General features: G+C 45.3%; 1 protein-coding gene across 2 annotated transcripts in view; it reads left to right on the top strand.

Annotated features, from left to right (window-relative positions):
• Positions 1-27320, top strand: part of rims2b (regulating synaptic membrane exocytosis 2b) — a 104499-nt gene that overhangs the window by 5681 nt on the left and 71498 nt on the right. Inside the window, exons 2-6 of one of the 2 annotated variants that reach the window (XM_077008358.1) lie at positions 779-960; positions 10900-10935; positions 11792-11875; positions 12968-13178; positions 20160-20326. In XM_077008358.1, the coding sequence (XP_076864473.1) occupies positions 794-960; positions 10900-10935; positions 11792-11875; positions 12968-13178; positions 20160-20326 (665 nt within the window). In that variant the 5' untranslated portion in view covers positions 779-793. Of the gene's footprint in view, positions 1-82; positions 217-778; positions 961-10899; positions 10936-11791; positions 11876-12967; positions 13179-20159; positions 20327-27320 lie in introns of those variants that run through there. The other variant, XM_077008359.1, reaches the window with a different exon arrangement.

The raw sequence follows: 27320 nt of genomic DNA on the forward strand, positions 1-27320 counted from the left end.
CCTTATCGCACCCCCCTCCCTTTTCTGCATTCAAGAAATCTCCAAGAATTAACAGGAGGAAGGGTCGAGGAGGGGAGGGGGGGGGGGGGGGGCACGGAGGTACCGAGAGCGCGAGAACCCACGAGACATCAATGGTTCGGCGTCTCTGACGGTGTGGAGGAGCGTTCAACACCAGCTATGGGTTAGACTGGGCTCGCCATGACTAACGGCTGAAAGGCAAGAACTTGATCTTTTAGTTTTCCCAGTATAATCAGCTAATCTACAGGCTTGTGCGAGGTTCTGACCGCCGGACCCTAGGATGCACGCCCGGAGTACCGTTACGCGTTGCTTCGGTTCCGAGCGTTGTGAAGACGCGCTTGGAGAATTAAGTCCTCGCTTTTAAATGAACATCGTCTTTGCGTTTACTGTCTCGTGCTGTCATCTGCTTCATGTATATTTATGATCGTTACTCGTCTAACCACACATGCAGTTCCACATTAGGGAGGAGGGCAGGTAGCCCGACGTTAAGCTAATATCTCCTATGACAGAAAACCAATAGCCAAATTGTCAATGAGGGCAAAATTGCTGCTGACGATGCCGTCGGTTTGGATCAGTACCCGACGGTAATGTTCTGGAGCACAGGTGTATGATCGATGGCTCCTTCTTTGGTTACGCTATGGAGCTGAGCTGCATGTCCCGTAAAGTGGCGTCCCAAACGTCACGTTTGTACTTTAACTCGACGAGATGCCGATCTGAACCAACGCGTGTGTTTTAAATCGTGATCCGTTGCCCTTTCTAGCTCCTCCGACTAAAGATGTCATCTCCACTCGGACCGAGGGGCAGCCCGACCGCTCCTCCTGCCGCGGCGGACCAGCCAGAGATGCCGGACCTGAGCCACTTAACCGAGGCGGAGAAAAAGATCATCCTCTCGGTCATGGATCGACAGCGGAAAGAAGAGGAGAAAGAGCAATCCATGCTGAAGTAAGCCACACGATTCTGTGTATGAAGGTATGCGGCGTGTCGGGCTTAAGCGCGGGTTCGAGCTAAACTAAGACCGCTAGCTGCACACTACCGCAGTCGTGCTCCCTGGTAAAGGTTGGGTTTCAGCGTGGCTGTGTCTCTTTAAATTGTATCTGTCGCAGAGCTGTTGGCACAGCTAACATTTTAGGTATCATTGTCCCCTGAAATTCAATATGATTGCTTACGTGTGCGGTCAATATTATTGTTGACACAAGCCTGAATAAAATACCCAGACTAAACATAACATAGGCGTTGGCGTTTCATCGAGCGTCAAAGCGCCTCGGTGGGTTTTGTCGCGTTTGTTGATAGGTCGGCTGTAGGTTTAGTGATGTTGATGCGGTAGTATTTTGTGCTGTAGGGGACAATTGCACGGCTGGTTCTGTATGTTTTGCGCGGGCCCGGTCATCGCTGTATTCCTTTTGGGTCGGGTTAGCTCTCGGCGCCATCTTCGGCAAAAAAAATCCCACCAGCTGCCTTTTGCTTTACATATTCATGCTCTCTGAATGAACCATACGTTAACAGGGCACGCGACTTAATCGTGTGTGTGTGTGTGCGCGTGCTCGTCAACAATATCTCGATTCTTTGTTTATTCTCGAGTATTAGAGAGCCGGCTCTTCCCTTCTGTACGCATTGCCTTCATGCCGCGTCTTCAGCACCACGGCGCTGTCCACGCGTCTGAGGTGTAGACGCGTTTCGCATCTCGTCCGTCAAAACACGTTACCGGCGATCAGCGTCGTCCTGGCCACGCGGACGTGATGAGAACGCAACGCCTTTCGATCGGGAGTTAACTAGCCTTCCAAGGGCACAATTGTTACACTGTTACTACGGCAAGTGAAACGGTGCTCTCGTAGCTTTTTTTTTTCCTCTGTCGAGAGTCATTACCACAGAAGGTTTAGGCTGGCATAAAAAAAACTTGCCCACGCTCTAAAACGGCATGCGTTTGTGCTTTTAAGCCTGTTTAGACACGCGGGGAAGATGTCTTGGGAACAATTGAAAGCTTAAATTTGATTCAATTGTTTTGCCTTCCACAGTACAACCATTTCTATATGCTCAGTATGTGATCTGCTGGCTTATTGCCTCTGCTCTTTCTTCCTCTAATCTTCATCATCACATCCTCCCATTTAGCTCTCCAAGTCAGAACAGAAATGCCATTTCTGTTAGATCCCAAACACCGGTGCTGGAGTCGTGGCCCGGCCGAGTGTGTTGGGAAGTGCGTGCGACCTTTCTGCACTCCGCTCAAGCCACGCCCACTGACTGCTAGGTTCGTGGTGGTGTTGGTGGTGCACAAATGGTGCCGTTTCGCAGCAGACTGAGGCATCGCTCACCTCTCATAAGTGACTCATCCAAAACGTGCTCCCATTCATCTCGCCGAGACGTTTCCCCTGCGCTCCGTCTCCAGCGTGTGCTTTGCTTGGCCTGCTCTTTGGTTCATGGTGTGGGCGTGGTCAGAGTGTTCTGACAGAATGCTGCTCCCTTTTAGAGTTTAGCAGAAACCGTCATGCTTTTTTTTTTGTGATGTATTCTTAATGGCTTAAAGGATCTGCTGCTCGGCTGCTTCAGTTGGACTGCTTCCGTATTGACTTCAGGGGTTTTAGCCACACCCATTGGTAACAAGTGTATAAAACCATGCACATAGCCGTGCAACCTCAGCAGACGAACGTTTGCTGAAGAGCGCCGAGATATTTGATGCATCACCGTCATAGAATTCCAGAAGTCACTCTGTTTTTGCTGTTGTGAAACAGAAGTGTCTCAGAACACCACCAAATGGACCACCCGGACTCCCAGAGCACGGCTGCCGAGTGTTGGAGGGCGGAGTGTAAAACTCCTCCGTTGCATAACTCACTAAAGAGTTCTAAACTGCCTTTAAAAGCAACGTCAGCGCTATAACCGTTCATCAGGATTTCCATCAAATGGCTTTCCACGGCAAACCGGCTGCACAAAAGCCTAGCGTCATGCTGCCGCTCGTCCGGCGGGGTGGTGTCGAAGCACGCTGCCACCACACTCCGCAAACGTGCAACTTGGAGTGACTAATCGCGCCATCTGGCAGTCTGATGGACGAAACCGTGTTTGGTGGGTGCCAGGAAGACACTAACTAACTGGATTGATGAGTTTGGTGTGGAGGAACTGCAGTGCCCTGCGCGGAGCTCTGACCTCTACACCGTTGAACATCTCAGAGATGAATTGGAATGTTGATTGGAGTCGGGCGTTCTCATCCAACATAAGTGCCAGACCTCACAAATGTTATTTTGATGAAATAAGCACAAGTTCCCACTGAAACACATGCACCATTTATTAAATAAAAATTAATTAATAAGTGTTGAACTTTCGGTCTTCCCAGTTTGAGGGCCCACACAAATATTATATTGAAAATTCTGTGTGTGTGTGTGTGTGTAGAAACACCGTCATCCCACCAAGTGTTGCAGACCCAGTGGTCACCAGCTATTTAAAGACCATTTGGAAGGAGCACTTGGTGTGGATGGCGCTGGTCACGTTGAAGGCTGATGTTAGGGCGTTCCACGCTCAGCCAAGTGGGACACTTATCTATTGGTTTATAAATTCTCTCTGCACACTTTCACTTAGCCTCACATTCTTCTTCTTTTATTTATTTCGTTTTTTTAGAAGTCACTATGGATAAGAGCAATCTGCCAAATGACTAAATGCAAATAACTAAGTTGCTCTTGCATTCATTCTAGTCTGTTGATGTTTAATGACTGTAGTGAGTTTGCTGCTGATGGAGGTATGAATGCTGGGAGATATGGTCTTTTCTCATTTAATACATGCATCTACAGTTGTCCTTCAAAGATATCTTTATTACATTTCAGTGTTTTTCATAGATGATGTTGCTTGAATCAGTGTGTCTGATGGGTCAATAGTGGAATGTTCGTTTTTTCTTAATCTCGAATTTTTTCAGATTTTAAAATTCTGCATTTCACATCTTGACCTTTTTACCTAAAGATTGCTTCAGTTTGGAAATTCACTGACCTTTACAAATATCTTATTTGAACTTTCTTGATGTGAATTTACATCTTTAAAATTTCTTCATGCTAGAGCTTAATTGATCACTCTCGTTCTAGTGCTGCAGTGATTGGGTAAGATCGTTGTCGGCATTTTTTGTCCATCAGCCTCTTGCCCTTACGCTGACCGCAGCTGCTCAGGGTGTGTTTGAAGTTGTCTAGGGGTTTTAAGACCTCAACTCAAACATCAGCTTGGTGATACTCTTGCCTGAAGTCTGACCTCCTCAACTGTTTTCTGTGAATCTTGCCCCCAATTCCTATTGGGGGTAAATTAAGGATATCCATTTGCCAGTTTGTGGTTTTGGCATAAATCTAACTGACCTCAAATTAATCACTCTGGTTAGAGGGTAAAGCTTGTGGGACACCAGAAACGGCATTCCTGCAGTTGTCCCAGGGCTCCTGTTTCCGTATTGTATGACTGTATTCAAATACTTTTATTACTGAATCTTTCACCTAGAATCCAAGTACAAGTTTAGCCATACTCCCTTTGTAGACATGAAGCAGACAGCATCCAGGTGTCTCTAAATGTAACCCTTTGGATCTGTGCATAGATGTGGCATTACAGATTCTCTGCTTTGGAGGGGATCTTCCAAGGATATGGAGACCAGTACTCTCCTTGCATGCGGTTAAATGGCTTAATGTGGAGACGGCATTCATTTGAAACCCCCTCCAGAGCCTCATTACTCTCTCTGATCCTATTGGGGCAAAGGCTGGCCTGTGCTCAGTCAACCTTTAATCTGCAGAAACGGATCAGAAGCTCGGAGGGCAGTCTTCCTCACCTGCCATGGTTACATCAGCCTGGGACATCATTCTAGGCCTTCTTCAGGGGGGTTTGATGGTGTTGCTCATAGAGAGTGGTTCTCTAGAGTCTAGTCATGTCTGTGGTATTCTCTCCCTGGAGTCTGGGATGGTGTCTGTGGTATTCTCTCCCTGGAGTCTGGCACTGCTTCTTTTGGCACAGTCTCTTCAGACCTCACACTGATGGCCAAGTATAGTGGTACATGCCCCCCCCCAGGCTCAGGTGGTAGTCAGGAAGTGGACTGGTTATGCTCAGTTTGATTTTGTTCAGAACAGTTGGAGATTTGCTCGTTTTAAGGGTTTCCCTTCATATGTGCTACACCATCTCGGGCCCCTGCTTGCTTTACCCTAATGTGAAATGGAGAGAGGGTGGTGTCAGGTGGGAACATACCAGGCCGATGAGGTTGGGTTAAGTGCACGGTGTTTTTCCACTGGCATGGTGCTGGAGTTTAAATCTTGAATGGTTTCATAGTCCCCCCCCCCCCTCCCCCCCCATAAAATGGTTCTTAACCAGAAAAATTGGTTCTGATTTTGGCCTCCCAATCTTGCTTTTCTGGAACCAGATCTGTGATGCAAGTGGGCAAAGGGCCTTGAGGGAACCGTATAAAGTTCTTTTGCTGCTGCTCTTGTACTTGTAGTCGTACATGACGACAATAAAGCGGACAATCAGTCATCATGAAATGGCTGGACATGTTTATTTCGGACAATTGGATAATTCCGAAAAAGAATCAAAATTTCAATAGTGCGTGTTCTGTTGTGAATATTCTTCATAATCTGTTTTTCGGATTAGAGAACAACTACTTGTATGTATCGCACACCAATGGAAATGTGTCCATTCTTAAAAGGTTTTAGTATGTGGGAATTGGCCCCAGCTAAAGCAGGAGCATGGGGGATTTGTTGTAAAAGTGTAATGTGGTAGAGAGTTTGATTGATCGTTAAGACTGAGACATGCCACACACCTGATTTAACTAAGTGTTTGTTTGCTGGTGTTGGTGGTCACACTTCAACAGTAAAGTGAAACTGAATTCCAGTGCTTGGCACCTGAAGCTTGGCACAATGTGATGTGCCTGACTCGGCTCACCAGCTAATGACCTTTACCTCTCGTGAGCTGATACAGGTGGTCCCTAGAGCCACGCACCACTGACACACATGAGACACTGCTCCACTCTTCACGGGTTTAACCACACTCGTCCTCACACCTGACGACTCGTCCTCGCACCTGAAGACACTCCCCCAAAATCCCTGGGATCCTGTCTGAGGAAATGATCATGACTTGGGCACATTGTGTGTTCAGAAGAGAATCCTGAGATGCATTAGCTTGCATATAATTTAAAGACTTTTGACTTGACTGATCTATGGACTTCACTACTGTGAGCGTTCCTCTGAGGCACTCGCAATGAAGTATAAATGTTACTCCAGTTTTCAAGAACAAATAGGGAAGCGGTATATCTTCGCTAATCCTTACCCCAAACAAACCAGAATGCTCTCAACTCATCCACAAATATGCCGTCTTATGCTAACCTATTAGCTTATGCAGCATTTTCATATTATCTGGTCAGGATTTGGCAGTTGAGAGTTTGTTTATTTTTGGTTTTCACCAAAAAAGTCCCTTTCAGCAGCTTTCTCATAGTCTCTGGTTTGAAGTCTGTTGGTGTGCATATCTCTCCATCCTGGTGGTCAGGAAGTGAAAGAAGGTTTTCACCCTGCGTTTTCACTCACCCAAACTGCTCCCTTCCTCATTTATTTTGGCCACACCTCTGCAACAGAGTTGAGGGGAAGTTGCCAAAGACCTCGTTCCTTGAATTTCTAAAATATCAGAAGTATGACACTAACCGAGTAGCCTGATTAAGACTAATCTAAACCAACTCGTCCCTGTGTCTGCATATATAAGAATGTTGCAATATGACCTAACGAGTATTGCAGATGTAAGACAAAACCCTTCACTCGTAACCTGGGCAACGTTATTCTGGAACCTGATGAATTCCACAACCAAATTCTGTTTTCTGCGTAGATTTTCCTATGAGCCTCTGGTGCGTAGCTGTCCTGATGGTCATCGTCGTTGTGGTGGTGGGGTGTTTTGGTCCTTACACAGTGCTGTGCAGGAAGTCTGATGTGCTCAATGTTGGTAGAGGGAGGCTGTTTGCATCTGTGTTTGCAATGCTAAGTTTGCCTTCGTAAAATCCAGGGCCCCATTTCCCAGATTCATTGTAGTGTTAATCTCACCTTAAATAGGAGAGTGTTCAGTTTAAAGCTCTGCCTACCATTTAAAGATTAGCTTTACTTTCAGGACGGCCAACCCTGTCTGTTAATTGCTGCAGTTCTAAATAGATCAGACATTTGTTTGCTGTTTCGGGGGGAAAATAACTACTGAGTATTGGGAGAAAAAACATTTTTGCTTTTGGACCAGACACAAGTGTGACTAATGCCTAGGCCGATCTTCAGGAGGGCAGAAGGGGTTCTTGAGATGGGACGACTAGAAAGGCTCTAAATGGACATGCCTTGGACAGCTGGGCTGCTCTAACGTTGGCCGGGTAGTCTCCGTCTGGTACGGGTCGGAGCCACACACACACACACGACTAAACCCTGAGCTCATGGGCTCCCACACCGGCCAGGGTGGAATTTTGTTGCTCAGTTTGTGTGTTTTTTACTGCAATTGCATGTAGTTTCACATGTTTTATACGTGAATGGTGGTTTACGATTGGCCAGGTATACATGGGTGTTGTGCCACTAGTGCTGTTGGCTGATGTTAAACTATATCTGGATCTATATATAATGTCTGATGCCACGCCTCCAAACACTCGCATGCACTCCCCAAGCCTGATCTCACGCGTATGGCGATCTGTAATGCGGCGAGGGATTATAAAGGTCTTCGTCTAAGACTGGTAGCCTCAATAGTTCACGGTGGTTCACTCTGTGAATTCTGGATTCATTTATACACTCACATACAGCTTTATTAGGTACACCTTACTAGTACCGGGTTGGACCCTCTCTTGCCATTAGAACTGCCTTAAACCTTCGTGGCATAGATTCAACAAGGTACTGGAAACATTCCTCAGAGAGTCTGGTCCATATTGACATGATAGCATCACACAGTTGCTGCAGATTTGTGGGCTGTGCTTTATGGATATGGTCAGCAACAATATAGGTAGGCTGTGGCGTTGACACAATGCACAATTGGTACTAATAGGTACCAATAATTGGTACCAAAGAAGGCCAGGAAGATATCCCTCTGACCATTGCACCACCAGCCTGAATATAAGGCAGGATGGATTCATGCTTTCATGTTGTAGACGCCAAATTCTGACCCTACCATCCGAATGTCTCAACAGAAATTGAGACTCCAGGGAACAGGCAACGCGTTTCCAATCTTCTATTGTCTAATTTTGGTGAGCCTGTGTGAATTGTAGCCTCAGTTTCCTGTTCTTAGCTGACAGGAGTGGAACCCGGTTTGGGTTTCTGCTGCTGTAGCCCATCCGCCTCAATATTTGACATGTACTTTCAGAGATGCTCTTCTGCATGCTTCGGTTGTAACGACTGGTTATTTGAGTTACTGTTGCTGCTTTATCAGCTCAAACCAGTCTGGACATTCTCCTTTGACCTCTGACTTCAACCAGTAGCGAACCGTGACCTTTAAACCTGGGCCCGCTACCCCCCCCCCCCCCCCTCCCCCCCGAAATTTTTTTTTTCCTTTCTTAATAAACTAAATAAAGAAAAACTGAGACGACAGTACAGCTTTAAAAACGCAATAAACAATAATATCTGTACTAGATAACATCTTAAGCAAAATAAGTTTCCAAACAAAATAAGGTTCACAGCTCCGTGGTTCTCGGAAGCGGAATATGTAAACAACGCGCACGAGGACGTCAAAGGGATGAATCGAAACTAGCTAGCGATGGTGCTAACGACAGCTAGCGTCGCCACAGCGGGCGGAAATTATCATACAGTTAAGCCCGCCCACTAAGAGAGAAGATATGATTGGTCAATTTTGCTGTCATTTGAAACTGGTATTGCGCTGAATTATAACTGCCAGGCCCTCTGTAAACGAACAGCGGGCATCACAGTCCTGATAGGGGGAGACACAGGCTCACAGGCTTCCACTCAACCCCTCACCTTCCAACACAGATTGAATAGACACGGGTGAATATTTTATTTGCTTATATTTTTGTAATTGTTTAGATGTCGAATGTCAAACTGTAAGTAGATAAAATAAAATTGGATAATTATATATATAATGCTTTAAGAATATTTTAGGCCCTCTGAGAGGGCGTAGAGGGCCCTGACGGTTCCCCACTGACTTCAACAAGGCGTTTGCGCCCACAGAACTGCCGCTCTCTGGATATTTTCTCTTTTTCAGACCTTTCTCTGTAACCCTAGAGATGGTTGTGTGTGTAAATCCCAGTAGGTCAGCAGTTTCTGAAATACTCAGACCGGCCTGTCTGGCACCAACAACCATGCCACGTTCAAAGTCACTTAAATCGCCTTTCTTCCCCATTCTGATGCTCAGTTTGAACTGCAGCAGATCTTGGCCATGTCTACATGCCTAATTGCATCGAGTTGCTGCCATGTGATTGGCTGATTCTACATTTGCATTAATGAGCAGTTGGACAGGTGTACCTAATAAATTGGCCGGTGAGTGTATTGTACAGTATAATTTACATGGTTGCTTTTGAATTATTTTGGTCTCTTGTAATTTTAGAGCAGTCCACAGTAGCTCAGTGGGCTTGTGCTGGTTGGTCACTATGACTTTTTTTAATAAACATGCCCTGCTGATTGGCTGGTGACGGTGTAATCTTGTTCAGGGGAGAGACAGCCTGTGGTATGACACCTCGGCACAGTGTGTCCAGTCTGAGGAGCATTTTCTGTAAACACAGACTGCTTGTAGGCGTTCGTCTGTCCTCTGCTGCGGAGAGAAATATGTCGTCTTTCAGGAACATGCTTCACGCCACTCTCGTTATATGGGGTGGGATCTGTTTACTCTTCATTTTAGAAAATTGAAAGAAATGGTAGCCAGCAGTGTAGTGGATGACCAGTCTCTGCTCACTGCTACTCTGATAACATTGCCAGCCGTTATGATGTTTTTATTCACCCTCAGTCAGGAAGAAGTGAAGACTATACCGTCTGTGATGTTTAAATGGAGGAGAAGGAGGTTGCAGAGAAGTTATTACCTCCTGCCACTTGTCCTCCGAGCCTATCTGGGTATCGCTACTCCAACACCATAGGAGGACCCAGTGTTCCTGCTGAGGAACGAGTGCGTTCTAGAGGGTGGCTGTTTAATGTCAAGATTTTTAGATCTTTATAGTCGATTTTTAAATAGAATATGAGAAAATGAACAGGGAAAACTCAACCAAATGCTTTTTAACTAGAGCGCTTCTGTCTGCTGATATCTGGGGTGCTGCTTCACTGTAGCTCTGTTTTCTGCTGCCCTGCCAGTCGAGTCAGCGTGCACACACACACACAACCTGTGTCTGCACATGACTTGGTGAGCTATGTCTGATTAGAAAAATGAGAGATTTGCCCCATACGCTCCCTAAACAATCTGAAGAGGTAGAAGAGAGATTTGTGCAGGCAGAAGCCATCAGCGGCCTGTGGGTCTGAATAAACAACACCGATGATCCTGTGATCGAGGTTTGAACACACCCAGCTCTTCGGGTCATTGTGTAGTTTGTTCTGTGTGGCTTTGGACTCCACAAAACAGGGTTTCTCTATTTAGCTAGAAGATAACTTGAGTCAGGATTGTCCAGTAGGAGGAGAGTTGAGGCACATCGACACTCCCTGCTTACAACCAACTTTTGAACAGAAATCCTGCTTTGTGGAATTACACCCCCCCCCGGGACAACAACCCTTCACATTAGTAACATGACTTTAGCCCCGTGCATTACAGAGCTTCTCCATCAACCACAGCAGAAACCGCTGAAAACCACGACTTCGTTTATGAAGTTTGACTTGACTCAAAATATTTGCTTGCGTTCATTTCACTCAAATGTTTGTGTTTTGTGTCTTATTTAATCACTCATTTCATGCTTTTTCATTATTTAATTTGATTTGCTGCATTTTTTTTGCCTATTTTCTATGAAAATCTCTCTTTTAGGAAAACTCCACCTGAGCCAAAAGCCCAATCACCCAAGTAAGTATAAACTCATCTCCCAGAATGCTTTGGGTGTGGACATTTCCTCCTCTTTTTTCTTTGCTCTGTGGTGTTTGGATCACGAGAATCTCAGTCCTGTCTTTTGCCACTGGGCTCGCTGGTCCACCTTTACTCATCCACACTGGACTAGATGGAGAACCGACTCCACTCTATGGGTCTGGGCCACCAGCCGATGCGTCACTGGTCTGACTCAGCTTGTCCTCATCTGAATCCTCTTCATCATTGAGTGGGGTTCTCGCCCCACTAGAGTCTTCCTCACTTTCCTGCACTACTCCTGTTCCTGTCTCTCTGCTTGCGTTGAGGTTCTGGGCTAGAACACATTGACCTTCTTTTAAATGACTGCTGTGTGAGATTTCCTTGTGCTCTCTTGATGGGCGTTTCACCCTACAGTGTGCCCGTCTGATGTTTCTGCTGCTTGAACACGCACCCTGTTCTTACGCAGCACACTGTTTTAACATACGGACTCCTGTTACCCCCACTCGTCTAACGCTGTGATCATCACTGCTCTAAATCGCATCCTGATCAGACAGATTTCACATATGTAAAGTGTCAAGACACTAGACTAGATTTGGCCATTTGTGATGCATCTGATACTGTGGTGTACTAGTTTGCTGATAAATCCCCCTAATTACTACATATTAACATTGAATTTCAGGAAATATTGACCAAGACGGTCTATTCGACAGGTAGCGCAGACACGGGGTGGTGACTGGTACTTCACTTCACGGGTTACAGTGAGAGGGGTTTTGGAGACGGATTTTATGATGGTGTGACCCGACCTGGAGTAGACGGGCTTTGCTCCAGATTGATGACATTATTGTGCTTCTCTAAACAGGTGGAATCAGTTTCTTTCTCTCTCTGAGATGGTTAGTAATGTTCTTCAGCTCCACCCAAAGTCCCCGACCGAAGAGGAGCCCGAGTAAGTATAGCAGACGAGGGTTCTGGCCCACAACCCACTGCACATGCTCCCTGAGCCTCCACTCACACGTCATTAGTCCGTTCAGACCCGTCAGAGCCAGGGAGGGGTTAGGACATGTGAGCACTCTGCATTACAGAATTCAGTTTCTTTACATGCTAAACTCACTCTGGCAATTCATTTCTGTGTGAATAATATGAAACATCTTGTGGCTAAATTGTCTCCCAGTGTTAAGTTTGGTTTATTCTGCTATACTGAATGAATAGTTAATGGATGTTCTTTATAATGTGTAACAAATGCAGTTTGCAAAGGTGCAGCCCTCACACGCGCCACCACCATTTGATTCGTTCGGTTTTTAGCGGCGCCGAGCCCAATGCACCAATCGGTGAGGTAGGACTGAGACGGGGGGGAGGAACGGAGGCGGGACCAGTGTGGATGGGATGAGTCTGCACTCCGCTCGGAGGGCTATTGATCGAGGGCCCTCACTGGAGGCCTCCGTTTAGTAAACGCAGCGAATGCCGAGGTCTGGTCCCTTATTAGTGTAATTAGTGATGTGAGACTGCAGTTGGGCAGTGGTTTAAACCTCCTCTTAGATCAGGGCTGACATGAAGTCCCCCCCCCCGCCCCCGCCGCCACCTTTTCCAGTTCGCTTGCTGCTGAGCTGAGAATGTGCACATCCAAACTTTGCTGAAATTTACAACTGGGTCTAATTTGTCAATTGGGTCTAATCTGTCGTAGTTTTAAAACTGACAGATTAGATTTTTTTCCCAAGCTACCACATGTCAGACGTCAAGTTCTAGGAGAACTAGAACTTACTTGCTTTATCTGTAATTGCATGTCTGCTTACAAAAAAAAAATAATAATAACCCCTAAAACCCAGCTTTGCTCAAAGGAAAGGGGGTAATTAACTGTTAGCTCTAAGTGATGTGTGGTTATGAGCCCTATTCATTTACCCACACATGGAGAAATGTTGGCAGATTGAAGGTCTTGCAGCGTGGCGTAGTAACCCAGCTCACCGGGGCCAGCGGGCTGAGTAACCGGACCAGCGCCGGGCCTGAGGTCGACGTGTAATCCTGCCCTCTGTGCTCTGTGTAGGAAGCTGCACCAGCAGTTCGAGATGTACAAGGACCAGGTGAAGAAGATCGGCGAGGAGGCTCCGAAGGGCCAGGACCCAAAGAGCGACTGGCCCGTGTGCGGGATCTGCCACAAAACCAAGTTCGCCGACGGATGCGGCCATGTCTGTTCTTACTGCCAAACCAAGTTCTGCGCTCGGTGCGGAGGCCGAGTTTCTCTGCGCTCCAACAAGGTACACGAACTGTGCGCCCGAGCCGTCGCTGCCCGTCGCCCCACTGACGCTTCACGCTACGCTGGTTGTTATAAATGCGTCTCGGTACAAAAGCGCGAGGGGGTCCGATAGCTGATGCTGCCGAATGGCATGATGGTTTCTCTCTGCTTGCTTGTCGGTTTGCTGCGGTGCGTTATTTCTTTGTAATGACCAGCCCTCACTGGTCTGTCCGTGAGGTATTGAACCTAACTGCACGCGTGACGTGCTTCTCAGTCGAACGTCTGACACCAGACAATGGAGCTGTGCGGTTGAGCGTGTTCATTTAAGCTCGGAAGAATATGAAACTTGTGCGTCTAGAAAAACGATTCAAAGTCTGTAGAGGATCCGAGTTCTGACACTTCCACCAGGTGGCAGCATATTTCTGTTCAAGATGCTTCCAAGTTCTTGCGGGTCCAGGTTCCCTGAGCTGTGGGCGGCTCTTACACTTGCTCTCCTTTCTAAGCATTTTACTGAACGAAATCCAGTTGCTATGTTCTTCATAGTTAAATGTTTAAAGTTGGGTTTTATTCTTTTTTTTTTCCTTCTAAACTGCTTTTTAATCGTCTCTTGGCTATGGGAAGATCAGGGAATACCCAAATTGGAAAGCTGTGTGGTCTTTGTATACTAGTGCCCATAAACTCCTCAGATCTGAAAACAGGGCAGTGATTAAGACCTGTTCAGTCTACTGCAGCTGTGAAGAACCTGAGATCTGAGTCTTTATTGAGTTTAGTGAGTCTTTATTTGCCCAGGTGGGGGGGGGGGGGGGGGGGGGGGGGTTTAGGAGCAGGTGCTGATTTGTATAACTGCAGTTACATGCCAGCAAACTGTTTGGAAGGCTTGTCCACTTCTGTTCTGATGTTCAAATACTCGAGTGCAAAAAGCTCCTTCAACATCCCTTCAGCTTTGTGTGCATCTGTGATCTTTGTGTTCTGGAGTTCATAATCCCCACTGTCCTACTTAGCTGGGAACCCGTGGTGACGTATTTGGTTAAAATAACAAAAATATTCTATCAAATACGAGGAGAATTTTGTCCTCTGTTAGGAAGCTAGAACTGAAGGTCCTAATTAGCATCTTCCAATTCTAGGAATCTAGGACCCACCTCAAAATATATATACACGCACACACACCTCAGCCCACTGACCTTAGGGCGGCCACCCTGGCCTCTGGACCCTAAGGGAACCCATGAGTTATCAGTAGAGACTGGACATGTCATTTAAAACCATACTCCACATATCCAGATTGTTTCTGGATTGGAACAACACAAACAAATAGGTTTACTACAAACAAACTTCAAAAGAAACAAAATAGTTAAAAATGAACAAAAACAGCTCACAAAACTAATCAAAGAATACATCAGGAATTTAGCAATGTAGCTACCAATTGCATGCATCGTGTTAAGCCGATAACAAAAGTTCTACATGGTCTTCGTTCCTCTGGGATGTGTCTGCACTAAAATCAAGATGAAAAGAGAAAGATTAAGCAGTCCTGGTGTCGTCAACAGCGTAGATAGACTGAGCGTGGAAAGGCACTCGGTAGCGGGAACTAAATAACTCCCACAAGGGCATAAAAAGTCGAGTCCTTTCCTCGCAATTGTGCCTTTAGCAGAGGCGGAGCCAGGACCGTTTAAAAGTTCCCGGAAAAGTACAAAACCGTTCATCTTTCACTAAAGCGTGTAAGACTGGGCCGAAGTAACCAGTTCGCCCAGTTGTGGAGTTGAACTGGGAGCAGATGCTCTGACACCACCGTGTTGCCTCCTCTCCTCCTGGAAGAGCGAGAATGACGTTACAGTTGGTCAATTGTTAATCGGTGACTAATCTGTTATTCCTAGCTCCTGAATATTGCAGTGTGTGGGCACACTGTGTAGGGTTTAGCGTGGGTGTGGATGCAGGAGAGGCTGGCATGCTAGTGTTACTGCTGCCGGTCTGATTTTTTGCACCTGTACGACATGCACCTTGTTGGATTTGAATCGAATTGCATGTCTGATTTTTACCCGAGTGTGTGTGTGTGTGTGTACGCAAGACGCCCTGCGTTGGAATCGTAGCCTCCCCGTTCGCGTGTTCCCCACCCCGTTCTTGGAACTTTAAACCAAACACTTTAAGCGACTACACAAATGAAATGAATACGTTTTAAAGTTGCAGATGCATTTTGCACGAGATTGTGTTGGGAGAACATTGTTGGACTGTACTGTGCAAATAGTTTTGCCTCCGGTTTCTTAAGGACTGCGCAGTATAGAAGTGCCTGAACCTCGCTGGAGGAGGAGTTTCTGTAACGCCGTATAGGACAAGTCGTACAAGTGCAGCTCGTTTGGCGTGCGAAGGCGTTGGCTGCCGGCTTTGTGAATGAACTAACGTGCAGCAGGCACACCATTGGACACGACTCACAGCTCTATTGTCTTTGATTTCAGGAATAACAAAGGTCTTTTCCTGTAAAGGACACGAGCGCTCTCAACACGCCCGACTGCTGCACGCCAGCCCGTCTGCGTATGCGACCAGCCCCGGCCTCTTCCCTTTGTTTGCACACGTTTCTCTAAGCCAAGTTTTATTCTCAAACGCTCTGCATACCGGCCTTAAAACCATTCATCACAGTGCACCAGATAAATTGAACACACTTATGAATACTTTGTAGTTTCATTTTGAAATCTGTTTTAAATGCAGGGAATTCATGTTTTTACAGAATGATGAGTGCAACAGCAGAAATACTCACAAAGACTCCCACAGTGGTCTTAAAGTGACTTGCAAAGCATGTAGATGTGCGTCCTCTGACTATCTTTCATGCGTATGTGTATAAATCGCTGGTTCTTTTTGCCAGACGCAGCCAGTGTTTGGAAGATGAGCATGTCTGTGGCTTTTGTTTGTTTGTTTTGCACATCCAACACTGATATTAGCAGTTCGGCTACTGTGGTAGAACGTTCAAAAGGTTATGAAGTCCATTTATGGGCTGTTCAGGTAGATATGTAGTGTCATGGCGTAACATATCTAATAGTATGAGGTTTATATTCGCTCATGCACCATTTGCCCAAAGTATTACCCTCACAGTTCGTGGTTTATTGATTATTGGCCACCTGAGGCCCTTCACACCAGTGGTTTCTCCAGTTTCTCACGCTCCGCTCCAGCTTGGAGTCCGGATTAGGGCCGCCACGTTCCTGGACCAGTATGAAATACCAGTCTGACCAGACAGGGTCGACTGTTGCCTGCGCGGGCCATGAGGAGGTCAGCGCACAGCCCAGACTGGGTGGAGAGGCTGGGTGTCATGGGTACCAAGGGGATGTGTTTAGCATCCGTGTGGATGACTGCGCAGGTCAGCGGGGCCCTGGATCAGGTTGCCCCTGGAGTGCTAGGTGACCAGGTTCTTTTTCAGTCCAGGTTGCATGACGTCATGAATCTTGTGTCTGGTCACCATGCACATGTGCCACATGTGAACGTTATTAAATGGGTGGACAGGAGAGGAGAGAACGCACCTGCTCACCTGTTGTTCCGTTATTTGATTAGCATTACAGTTCCTTTCAGGTTCACGATGCAGACATGCACTGAACCGATTTCCCGCCTTTATCGACCCTTTTGAAACGTCATCAGCTCTCGGCTGCAGAACCGGGAATTTTGTCACTGCAGACCCCTCTAACCTTTTTTTGTTATTCGGAGTACGCAAAAGAATCGCAACAAACCGATGTCAAGAGGATCGATTAATAATGTAAACATAACTGGTATGGCTGGGCTGCAAGCGTCTCTCAACCGCGTGCGACTAAATGACGTCTACCGCCAGTTGCGCATTTAGTCTGTTTAACCTGGAGCAACGTCAGCTCGCGCTCTTTTTGACGTTGACCTAAGAGCGTCAGACTGACCTCATCAGCGGGGCTCGTTTGGAATACACCTGCAGCTCTTTTAATTAGACCATTGGAATAATATTTAATAACTGGCGCAATAATCGAGGCAGCTGGATTTGTCCGTGGCTCTAAAGACCGAACCACTCTCGCCATCGAGCGTCAAAATGACTCACGCCAACGCCATAGGTAGGAAACGAGTTTGTGATACTTTGACACGACATGTTTATCCTTAAATATATTCCTTAGGTTAAGATAAATGTGCGTAATTGTTACTAAGCTATCGCGAGATGTATTTGCATTTCAGATCTCTAGACAACGTACAGAAGGTACTATGCCGGGCTGGTAATTCGCTTGACATCCGAGACATATCCCTAACGTTTATAATAAGTTGTCGGTGTATAATACTGTAAAACAGGACTGGCAAATTACCGGTTGTTCCATTAGTGGTTCAGAGATGCGTTGAGAGAGGAGTTCACCTGCGCTTTGGTCGGAGTCATTAGGGACTATCTGAAAATTTCCCAAGATTGTCGACTTTGTTTTACTTCCCCAGTGTCTACAGAAAGAGGTTTTTAAACACAATGACTAAAATCGTACTCGCTGCACGGTGACTAAACATGGTTGAGGTAACTGGTATAAGCTACCTTTTTATAAATAAAAAACAAAAAAGCTCTAGCAACATGCAATTTTAAATTCTCAGCAACCACATAGTTTCATTTGCAGCAGCCTCTTTGATTAAAGCAGCATACTGTGTGAACCATGATCTCAATCAGGGCAGTTCGTACTGAAACTACTGTTGTCCAAAGCATCAACATTGATTGCAAGGATCTTAGAAGTATTTAATACTTTAACTATTAACTGTTTGTAAACGCCGACAGTCTATATTGATTGCACAAAAGGCCCTTGACAGTTATGAATATCTCACTGTATGGCTTGTGAGCATGTCTACTGGCCTTAGTCAGCCAATGAAAATGCTCATACTTGAATGGGTTACATGTTTAACTCCGCCCACATTTTCCCCCAGCCCAGTCTCGACAACCAACCAATTTAACATACAACAGAAAACTTAAAATTCTTATTTCTGACAGTTCAATAATAAAGCTGTAGTAAAATGTAACTTCATAAGTACAGAGTTGTGAATCTACACATGTCACACTTGGGAGTCTCACTCTGGCCTTTATGCCTGTACATGGTGAGTGTGTATGATAAATGCTCAGCACACATTTCACTAGCTAAATAAGACTTCCCGAATAACGAGTGAAATGTGCCTTTCGTCCCGTATAACCATCTTTCAATCACTTGAAAACCAAAAACTCATTATGAACGAAATCATTCTGAAACCTATAGAAGCCTACAGAAGTCTTTTTTCCCTCCCACAAAAGCAAGGTAACATTACTTTTGCAAAAAAATATATATATGGGTGCTGTCGCCCCTGTAGGCAACTAGGGTTCAACCCACATCTGGGTGAGTGCTCTACTTTATACCAATAAGAGTAAAATGCCATTTAATACACTTGCCTACCTCTGTAACATGACTGAAATGTTGCTCTGCATGATGTCAGCCAAATGTGTTGCGTGTAAATGTAAAAATAAGCGATGACTGAGTGTCATGTTTGCTTTAGATTCACGTCAAGAAGGTTGAGAACACAATTGGGTCAAATGTTTCTCTAATTTAAACAACTTGATGTGAAACGTGTAATTTAAGTAGGCTTAAAGGTTGCAGTTGTCTTTGCAACGAGTACTGATGGTCCAGCTAAATTCCTTTAGCTCAAATGTTCGTACTTTTGAGATGACCCCTTAGAACTGACGCATCGGCTGTCTACGTTTCTCTGCTGTCTTCCTCGAAAGTTTGAAAAAATAGTTGGTCCTAGTTTGTTCTGTGATCCTGTGAATGAAACCTTACCCTTTTAGCATCTTTATAATCACTTAATGCATCAATTATAGCTCAAATACCCAATACAACATCCTTACCGCAGTAGAAACCAAGGTATTATTTAAACTTTATTGCGTAAATGAAGAAACTCGCGGTTTGTTAGTACGCTTTTAGCAGCAAGCGGTTAAACCTCAAAGATGTTCAACTAATAAGCTCCTTATCTTGATTTTATTACGTACGTAATTGTAGGATTCTGTTCGGTTTAGCCTATTTTTTAGTTTATACTAAAGTAACATCTACTTGCTTTGCACTAAAAACTCTTCTGTAGGAGTCTAAGGTTCAGAATGAGTGTTCATACCGACGTTTTGGTTTTCAAGTGACAAAGATGATAATTCAGGAAGGATGGCACACTTCACTCGTCATTGGGAGTCCTGATCACGTGGCTAGTTGTGTGTGAGTGTGTGAGTGAGTTCGATCATCACCATGGTCAGGTCTCGAGGCCAGGCACGCTGTTCAGTGGTGTTTGCAAGAGAAGCACAAACTGCTCACGTCAGTATTAATACTATTAAAATACATTTGACAGTATTTGGTGGTTTTTCTGCAGTGAATTAGTAACTATCCTTTACATTAGAGGCTGAAATTTTGAGTCCACAATACATTACGCAATCTTTAAAAAAAAATGCTGTTTTTTCCATCCTCCAAAGACAAATATTTACATAGAAATAAATGATCAGCACTGTAATGGGTTGCTCTCGCATTTCTCACTGAGCCCCTTACCACAGAAAATAGACATAGAGTGGAGTTGAAAGCATGTACATTCAAGCTCTATTAAAATTACCTCCCTATTCTAGCAAGCTGAATGGCTCTGAAAATGTAAACGATGAAACTAAATCAGATGCTTCAGAATAGAGCTAGCAAACGTGGTCGCTCTCCCTCTCTGTCACGCTCTCTCTCTCTCTCGTGTGACTTAATGACCATGGCCTCCCTTACCCTTATGTAAGGCTAGACATGCATCATTCTTGGGTTCATGCAGTGCTTGCAAAGAATGATGTAAATAAGGAGAGATGCAAAACTGCACTGGAGACAGAATCCTGCATGTCTAGAATATCGGGGAGTGAAAAATTGATTTGAACGCTCACGCCCTTGCCGGCCACCCAAGAACGCATCTTCACACCTCGCTCTCGTGTCATTTCTGCTCCTCCAATCACATCTCACTGTCCCGAGACTGTGGGAGGGGCCACTGAAGCACCACCTCCTTTGTCCCGTGTGTGCAGGTGATGTGGGTGTGCAACCTGTGCCGAAAACAACAGGAAATCCTCACCAAGTCGGGGGAGTGGTTCTACAGCAGTGCTGAGGGCTGCGACCTGGGCCCCGACGCCAGAGAGCAGGGGGAACCTTCCAGAGGGCCTGAACGGAGCCACGCCGGACTTCCTGTGAGCAGGTGAGGACAGCCGGGGTTCTCTTCCACTCATCACTGCTTTGCTCCATCCTGATTGGCTGACTAAGGTTGCTGGCTCCTCCTTCCCTCTCTCTCGCTCTCTCTCCATCTTCCCAATCTTCATGTACTAACATAATGAAGTAAAAGGAATGTATGTATGGACATGTTCACAAACGGGTCTGTCCTGCTCTCGCTAGACCGATATTGGAGGAAAAAAGATTTAGCCAGTCCCTTTTGATGGGATTTTATGAACTGGTGTAGCCCTGATGAAGCACGAGCCCGCGTCTGGTTTTATTTTGTAGTTTGGCTTGAACAGTGTATTCATTACTTAGTGTCAGGAGAGCTCACTCATGTTTATGCTGGACTGCAGCTACAGACTAGGACTGCTGACTGATTCTCACCCTGGGGTCTATTATGCTTAGTACTTTGTATTAACAACTAATGCACAGTAAAGGCGCGCGCACACACACACACACACACACACACGGACGTGCAGTTTTTACACTCTCATAGACCTTCAGACATCTGTTGGACGCCAATAAGTCCTCACAGCTCTGGTACTTTTGAGGGCTTTAAAGCTTTAAGGGCCAGTTTACCAGAAGCAGGTGAAGTCTAAGCCTACCATAAAAGGAATTTCCAGCTGCATTTAAACATTGGGACTACAATTTAATCCAATCCTAGTCTTGGTCTCAGTCCAGGAAGATGACCGTGGCTGTTCATGCATAACACGAGAGCTGTTCGTGTCCGTTCTTACTGGTCCGCCTGCGTAGGACTGGACCGCAGTGAAGCTTTAGAAAGAACAGCTTTCTGCTGGTGTGTGTGTGTGTGTGTGTGTGTGTGTGTGTGTGTGTGTGTGGTTGATCTGCATGCATGCACATGCTGCTGGTTTGTGTGCGTGTGTGTGTGTCCATGGGTACGAGCGTGCCAGGTGTATGACTGTGCGCACTAACGCTCTGTGCCAGGGTCTCGCTGAGGCCCCGTCAGACACTGGACTAGTTTAAGTAGTCTGAGGGACCACCCACACTCACACTCTTCCAGCTAAACCATTAGAAGTGTTGAAGTTGCCCAGCAGCCAGTGAGAAGCACACACTGCAGGAGCTGTAAATCACCCCGACCAGGGAGGAGGAGGAGGGTGATGAGGGTGGTGGTCATATCAGCAGTGGTGGGACTGGGTGGGTTTCTAGTCTACACATGCCACACAGATTAGTACTTGAGTAACTGGGTTACTCTAGAATTATGGGTGTTTTTGTTTGTATTTGTTGATGTGGTATTGTTGGATTAACACTAGGTTTGTATAAACCTATTTTTGAAAATGCTTTGCTTTTATATGAAACTGAATTTCTCAATGTATTATATTAAGATGCGGTAGTCGGATAGTTGCATTCCCATCTGGTCATTTTCACCATCTGAATATTGTAATTGGTTCTCTAAATGTACCATTAACTGATCATTAATTGTACCCTGTTGGTTGCTTGGTTGCTGTGAAATGTATATACACATTTTGCCTGTGTATATGGGAATGTGACATGAAGCTTAATTACATAGAACATTTGTAATGAAACTGTTATGTAATAAATCCATTTAAAATTATAGAGGTTAAAAGCAGATGGAATTAATCCTCATGCATAGGGAATATGGCTTAACTTGAAATTTGATACATGGAGTACATGGGTTTAATTGGGATGGAAAATGCATGTAAATATAGAGCAGTGCTCGGAGCACCTGAACCATCTGAACCCCCCAGTCCTGGTGTTCTCATTAATGGCACCAATGCTGTCCTTTAATGGGGGGGGGGGGGGGGGGGGGGGGGGGGGACATCCTTTCTCCTCTCTCTGTACGATTCTTCTCACTGTACGATTCTCTTCTCACATGAATTGCTTTATGAATACAATAGATCTTGCACTACCGCCATCATCTAAGCCATGTTCTCTGCTATTTTGTAGATTTAATTATTGGTCTGAATATTATTGTTTACTATTCGCTAGACTAGAGTAAAATTTGCTACTATTTTTATTGTATTGTCACCTGATACCCTTAGATCAGGTTTCTATAGACTGTATCTCATCACCTATAGAAACCCTAACCAATCGCCTCATCCTTTATGAAACATCTACAGAAACCATAATCCATCACCTTATACCCCTTTAAAATGTCTTTGTAAACCATAGGCTAACTCATTCTTACCTCATATTCTCATACCTCACATCCTCATACCTCATATCGAGTAACAGAAGCTGTTACTTTACTATCCAGTACCCTTCTGAAGTAACTAGAAACCGCATCTCTTAATACTGCGCCTATCCTTGCCGAAGTAACTATAGAAACCATACCTCTGTACCTCATCTGTATAACCAAAATCCAGAGAGAACCACGGTATGTGGAAGAGTTGGAGTAAACGTTCCCCGGTCCCGCACGGCTCCTGAATGATGCGCTACTTCAGGACTGGAGCAGCTGTATAAGCCAACATAAGATCTAATCATAACCTGACCCATATGGATATGTAGTGTGCATCTATCTTAATATACAGTGTAATTGTCTGAATTCTTCATGACTGGGGAGAGCGCAGCTGTGATGTTTTGGACTAATTTACAGATTTGGTTTAGTTGATCCAGAGGCTGGTGTCTGCCTCATGTTAGACATTCGCCTATATTGGGCTGGACCGTGAACCGGTAATGGAGTTTCAACTTTTACTTTCCAAGACTTCTTATTGAAGACTTTTTGTTTACAGAAGGAGAAGAACACGAGGGTGAAAGACGAAGCGAGAGAATGCCTGGGGGGGGGGGGGGGGGGGGGGGGGGTGAAGTCCCTGCTGCTTTTGCATGTTTGGGTTGTTTTAAGCATTGATGGTTTATGGAAATGAGGAAGACGATAAAGATGGTGAAAGGTGTAGATAACGTGGTTTAGCATCCTGTGTTGGTGTGACTTGTCCTGTTTGTGTCGGTACACGCGCAGTACAACCTGTACTGACACACAGAGGAACTATGCAATCCCACAATACGGATGTGATTCGGAACTAGGTCTTTTCCTCCCCGTTTAACGCATTTGCTATAAAAATAACTAAAACATTAATTTCATGTGCAAAGATGCTTTCACTGAGCGGTGTTGTGGAGGTCCGTGTGCGAGCGCTTTGATTAATGAGGTGATGCAGTCGCCTACCTCTGAAATTGATCACCATCCAAGCTTGCGCCCACTCCAGTGAACACCCCCGCCTCGCGCTCCTCTCCGCTTAGCGCGCTGCACCGCCACGCGCCCCGCCGCGTCCTTACGGTCTACTGGACGGCAGGACCGAACCGAGCGGAGCGTGAGCGCACTTCGTGTTTTTTTGGAGATGGCAGGGTTGAGTGGAAGTGGCTTCAGATGTTCCGTCGGGTAAAAATGCCGCTCCGGTTCCGTCCGTCCCCACCCGCGTCTTCAAGCGGACACGCCGTCAGGGGACAGCATGGGTCAGCGCTGCCCGCCCCGCCGCGGTTCCGTCCGACTAGGATCGCTTCGTAACGCGGGCAAATATGGAACCTGACGTGCTGAACGGGGCTTAAATGCAGCCAGGAGAGAGGCGGCGGTCCGCCGGCAGCGCACTGGACCTAGACACCCCCCCCCCCCCCCCCGGAGAAAGGGAACATTAAGGTAGAGTGCTGAAAGAGGAGAAAATGCAGTTTGAGACATTGCGACAGTTTTGCAGCTCGGTGTTGTCTCATTTTAACGGAACGCACGAGAACGTCTTGCACACGGAGCTCGTGGATCAGGCGCGGAACAGGTGAGTGGCGCGTCCTCTCCGGTACCCGCACTGGCCGCCAGCATCACCCAGCATCCGTGTCTTATGAAACTGCTGAATAACTCCTTATATAAACTCCTTTAATATTCATTACAGCTGCATTTAATGGAAGATGTTCTCTCCATTTACATGTCTGCGTAATACGTAAGATGTGTGCTTGTCCTGCGCGTTTGGTCCGGGATAACTGTACTTGACGGTAGCCACTACTACTCCAGAGTCATTTAAATCTAAAATCATTCGCGGTTATCTCGCATCTCGGATGTCGTTTTGACCTAGGTAATTGCCTGCGTGTCTCTAATTCAAAACCAAAATCACAACTGCCCGTGTCTTGTGTAATCATACAGTCCAAATATAAATACCATTTGTTGCTGTAATTGGCAAAATCGCATCCAGCCATTTGGGATCTAAATAAAATTGGAATTGTTTTCTTCCAGCCATTTCGAACCTGAATAAATCTGAAACTCTACCATGCATGCAAAATTGTTAATGGGATAAAAATGTTATGTTGTAATGTTATGACTGATGGCATTACAGGATATGGTAAATAGTTTTCTTTATGAAGTCTTTGTTGATGCCTTGCCTGACACCTTTTGTGTTGTGTGTACATGGATTGTCTTGAATATTATGATCCTATAGTGAGGTTGCCAGGTAGGGTAGGTAAAACTCCCCTGATTTTTCATTCCTTCAAATCGGCTTAATAGTTTGAGGCTAGATGGGTGGGTTTGGGGGTGTGCGGGGTTAGCTTATAAATGCTCTGGGCCACACTCTCTCCCACGCCTGCCTGCTCAGCACAACCTCCAGGCCGGACCGATTTGGGTGAGGCTGTCATCTTGATTCTTTTTCTCATGGTTTGCCCTTTCACTGTCCTAAACTGGGCACAAAAAATAGCTTCAGTACCCTGGACAGCGTCTTGTCCCATGGTGTACTTTAGCTTAACTGTGCTTCTCTCCATGTTCACACAAACTATTGCTCTATTCAAAATAAGAAATACTCGTGCTATTTATAACCTGACCCAAATAACCTGCAGTAGTAAGCAATCTGGCCTATAATTGGTTTCTCTGGTCTTTATGATGTCATAATTTATTCAGGATATTCCTGCTTCTGTCTAATACCAGTTCATCATCATACACTCGTTTCTCCTGCCTCCCCCGCTGTATTGCACTGAAACTGGTGGCATGCTAATGTTAGCACCGTGTGCTGTTCTGGGCTCTGGTCCCAGACCTTCACTCTTAAAACCCAGACATTACTGGTATATCCACAGACAAATGACCTTCACTGTTTGTTGAACAGCCACTTATTTAAAAGCTTTACCTCCCGGATATACTCGTAGGTATTTCCAGTGCTGGGTGTTGTATAAACACTAGGTTGGTTTTCACTAAAGACTCACTGGGTGTTTATTAAAATATTATTGTGATTAAACACTCCAGAGGTATTTTACAATTCCAGGTGTGTGAAGAGTGTGTGGGTGTGGAGACACAGGGACGTGGAGTTTGTGTGGGTGTGGAGACACAGGGACGTGGAGTTTGTGTGGTGACACGGGGACGTGGAGTTTGTGTGGGTGTGGGGAAGCATGGGTGTGTAGAAGTGGATTCTGTGCGTATGAGCTCAGTGTGGATGTGGAGGGGGTGACAGAGTGGAACTGGTGGGGGTGTTCGGGTTTGGTGCCAGCTGAGGGGCTGGACCTGCACACTTGGAGCATGTGACGTGGACCAGGTGGATCCCTGGAACTGGAGTGTGTAAATGTGGACATGGACTGAGTGCAAATGTCGATACCACTTGAAGGGACATAATATATATATTAGGGATGCACCGAAAATTCGGCCACCGAAAATTTTCGGCCGAAATGGCTTAAATTTGCATTTTCGGTTTTCGGCCGTAATACTTTCATCACCGAAACAACATGGCCGAAACAATGTGTTGTGATGACGCAAACAAAAATCGCCACCTGCACGCGCTTATTTGGATAAAGCTAGCAAAAAAGTTTTCCAGTGATGGCGCCTAGGCAAAGGACATTACACCAAAAATTATGGAATTCGTTGCCTTAGACGATCAGCCATTCTCTGTCGTAGAGGATGTGGGATTTCGTAGGCTAATAGAGTATGGAGTCAAATTAGGGTCTTTAATGGTGACGAAAAAAAAATCGCAAATATAAGATTAGCATTTTGCATTTTACGTTCCTAATTTGTTTCTGCAATACTTTCCCTCTTTTGCGTTTCTTTCTTTTCTTTGCGTTTCACATTTTATGTTGCTGCTTTTTTTTTGAAATACTTTCTCCCTTTTGCGTTTCTTTTGTTTGCGCGTCACTGCTTTTCTTTGCGTCTCGCATTTCGTTCACAGCACGCCTTTCGCTCTTGGCCACGCCTCTTTCCCCGCCCCCACACAGAGGGTAAAACCGGAGCAAAGAAAAGAGAGAAGCGCAAAAAAAAATTATGAACGTAAAATGCGAGACGCAAAGAAAAGCAGTGACGCGCAAACAAAAGAAAGAAACGCAAAAGGGAGAAAGTATTGCAAAAAAAAGCAGCAACATAAAATGTGAAACGCAAAGAAAAGAAAGAAACGCAAAAGAGGGAAAAGTATTGCAGAAACAAATTAGGAACGTAAATGCAAAATGCTAATCTTATATTTGCGATATTTTTTTTCGTCACCATTAAAGACCCTAATTTGACTCCATAATAGAGCACATTGAGCCCCGTTATGTTTTGCAGGGCAGACGACATTTCTCAGCGTGTTTACCTGAGCTGTTTAATGTTGTTGCAACTCGCGTCACGTTTTTATGAGAATTTATATTTATCTTTCAGGCCAGTCAGTTATAATTAAATTTAACTCGTATAAAATACATATATTTATCCTCTCAGATAAAAACGGTCTGCAAGCGAGTTAAATTTAATTAGTGGTCGGCCCCTTGTCAGCGTTATCGCCGTTAACGGACCACCACTATTTTATTTTATAATATGCATTACTGTAATGTCAGTGCTAAATAAATATTTTCAAATCAAAATTTGTAGTTGATTTATTCTTTGAAAAGCAATGCCTTGATTTTAGTGAGGGTTAGCCAAAAATCCAATGTTACTAATAAACTGGCATAATGTATTTCCGTGTTTCGGTTTTCCGGCTTTCGGCCTTGGTTTCCTCATTTTCGGTTTCGGTCTAAGAATTTTCATTTCGGTGCATCCTTAATAAATATATAATATAAATATATATATATATATATATATATATATAATA

The sequence above is a fragment of the Brachyhypopomus gauderio genome, chromosome 6, assembly GCF_052324685.1.
Source record: "Brachyhypopomus gauderio isolate BG-103 chromosome 6, BGAUD_0.2, whole genome shotgun sequence".
In the NCBI taxonomy this organism is placed as follows: domain Eukaryota; kingdom Metazoa; phylum Chordata; class Actinopteri; order Gymnotiformes; family Hypopomidae; genus Brachyhypopomus; species Brachyhypopomus gauderio.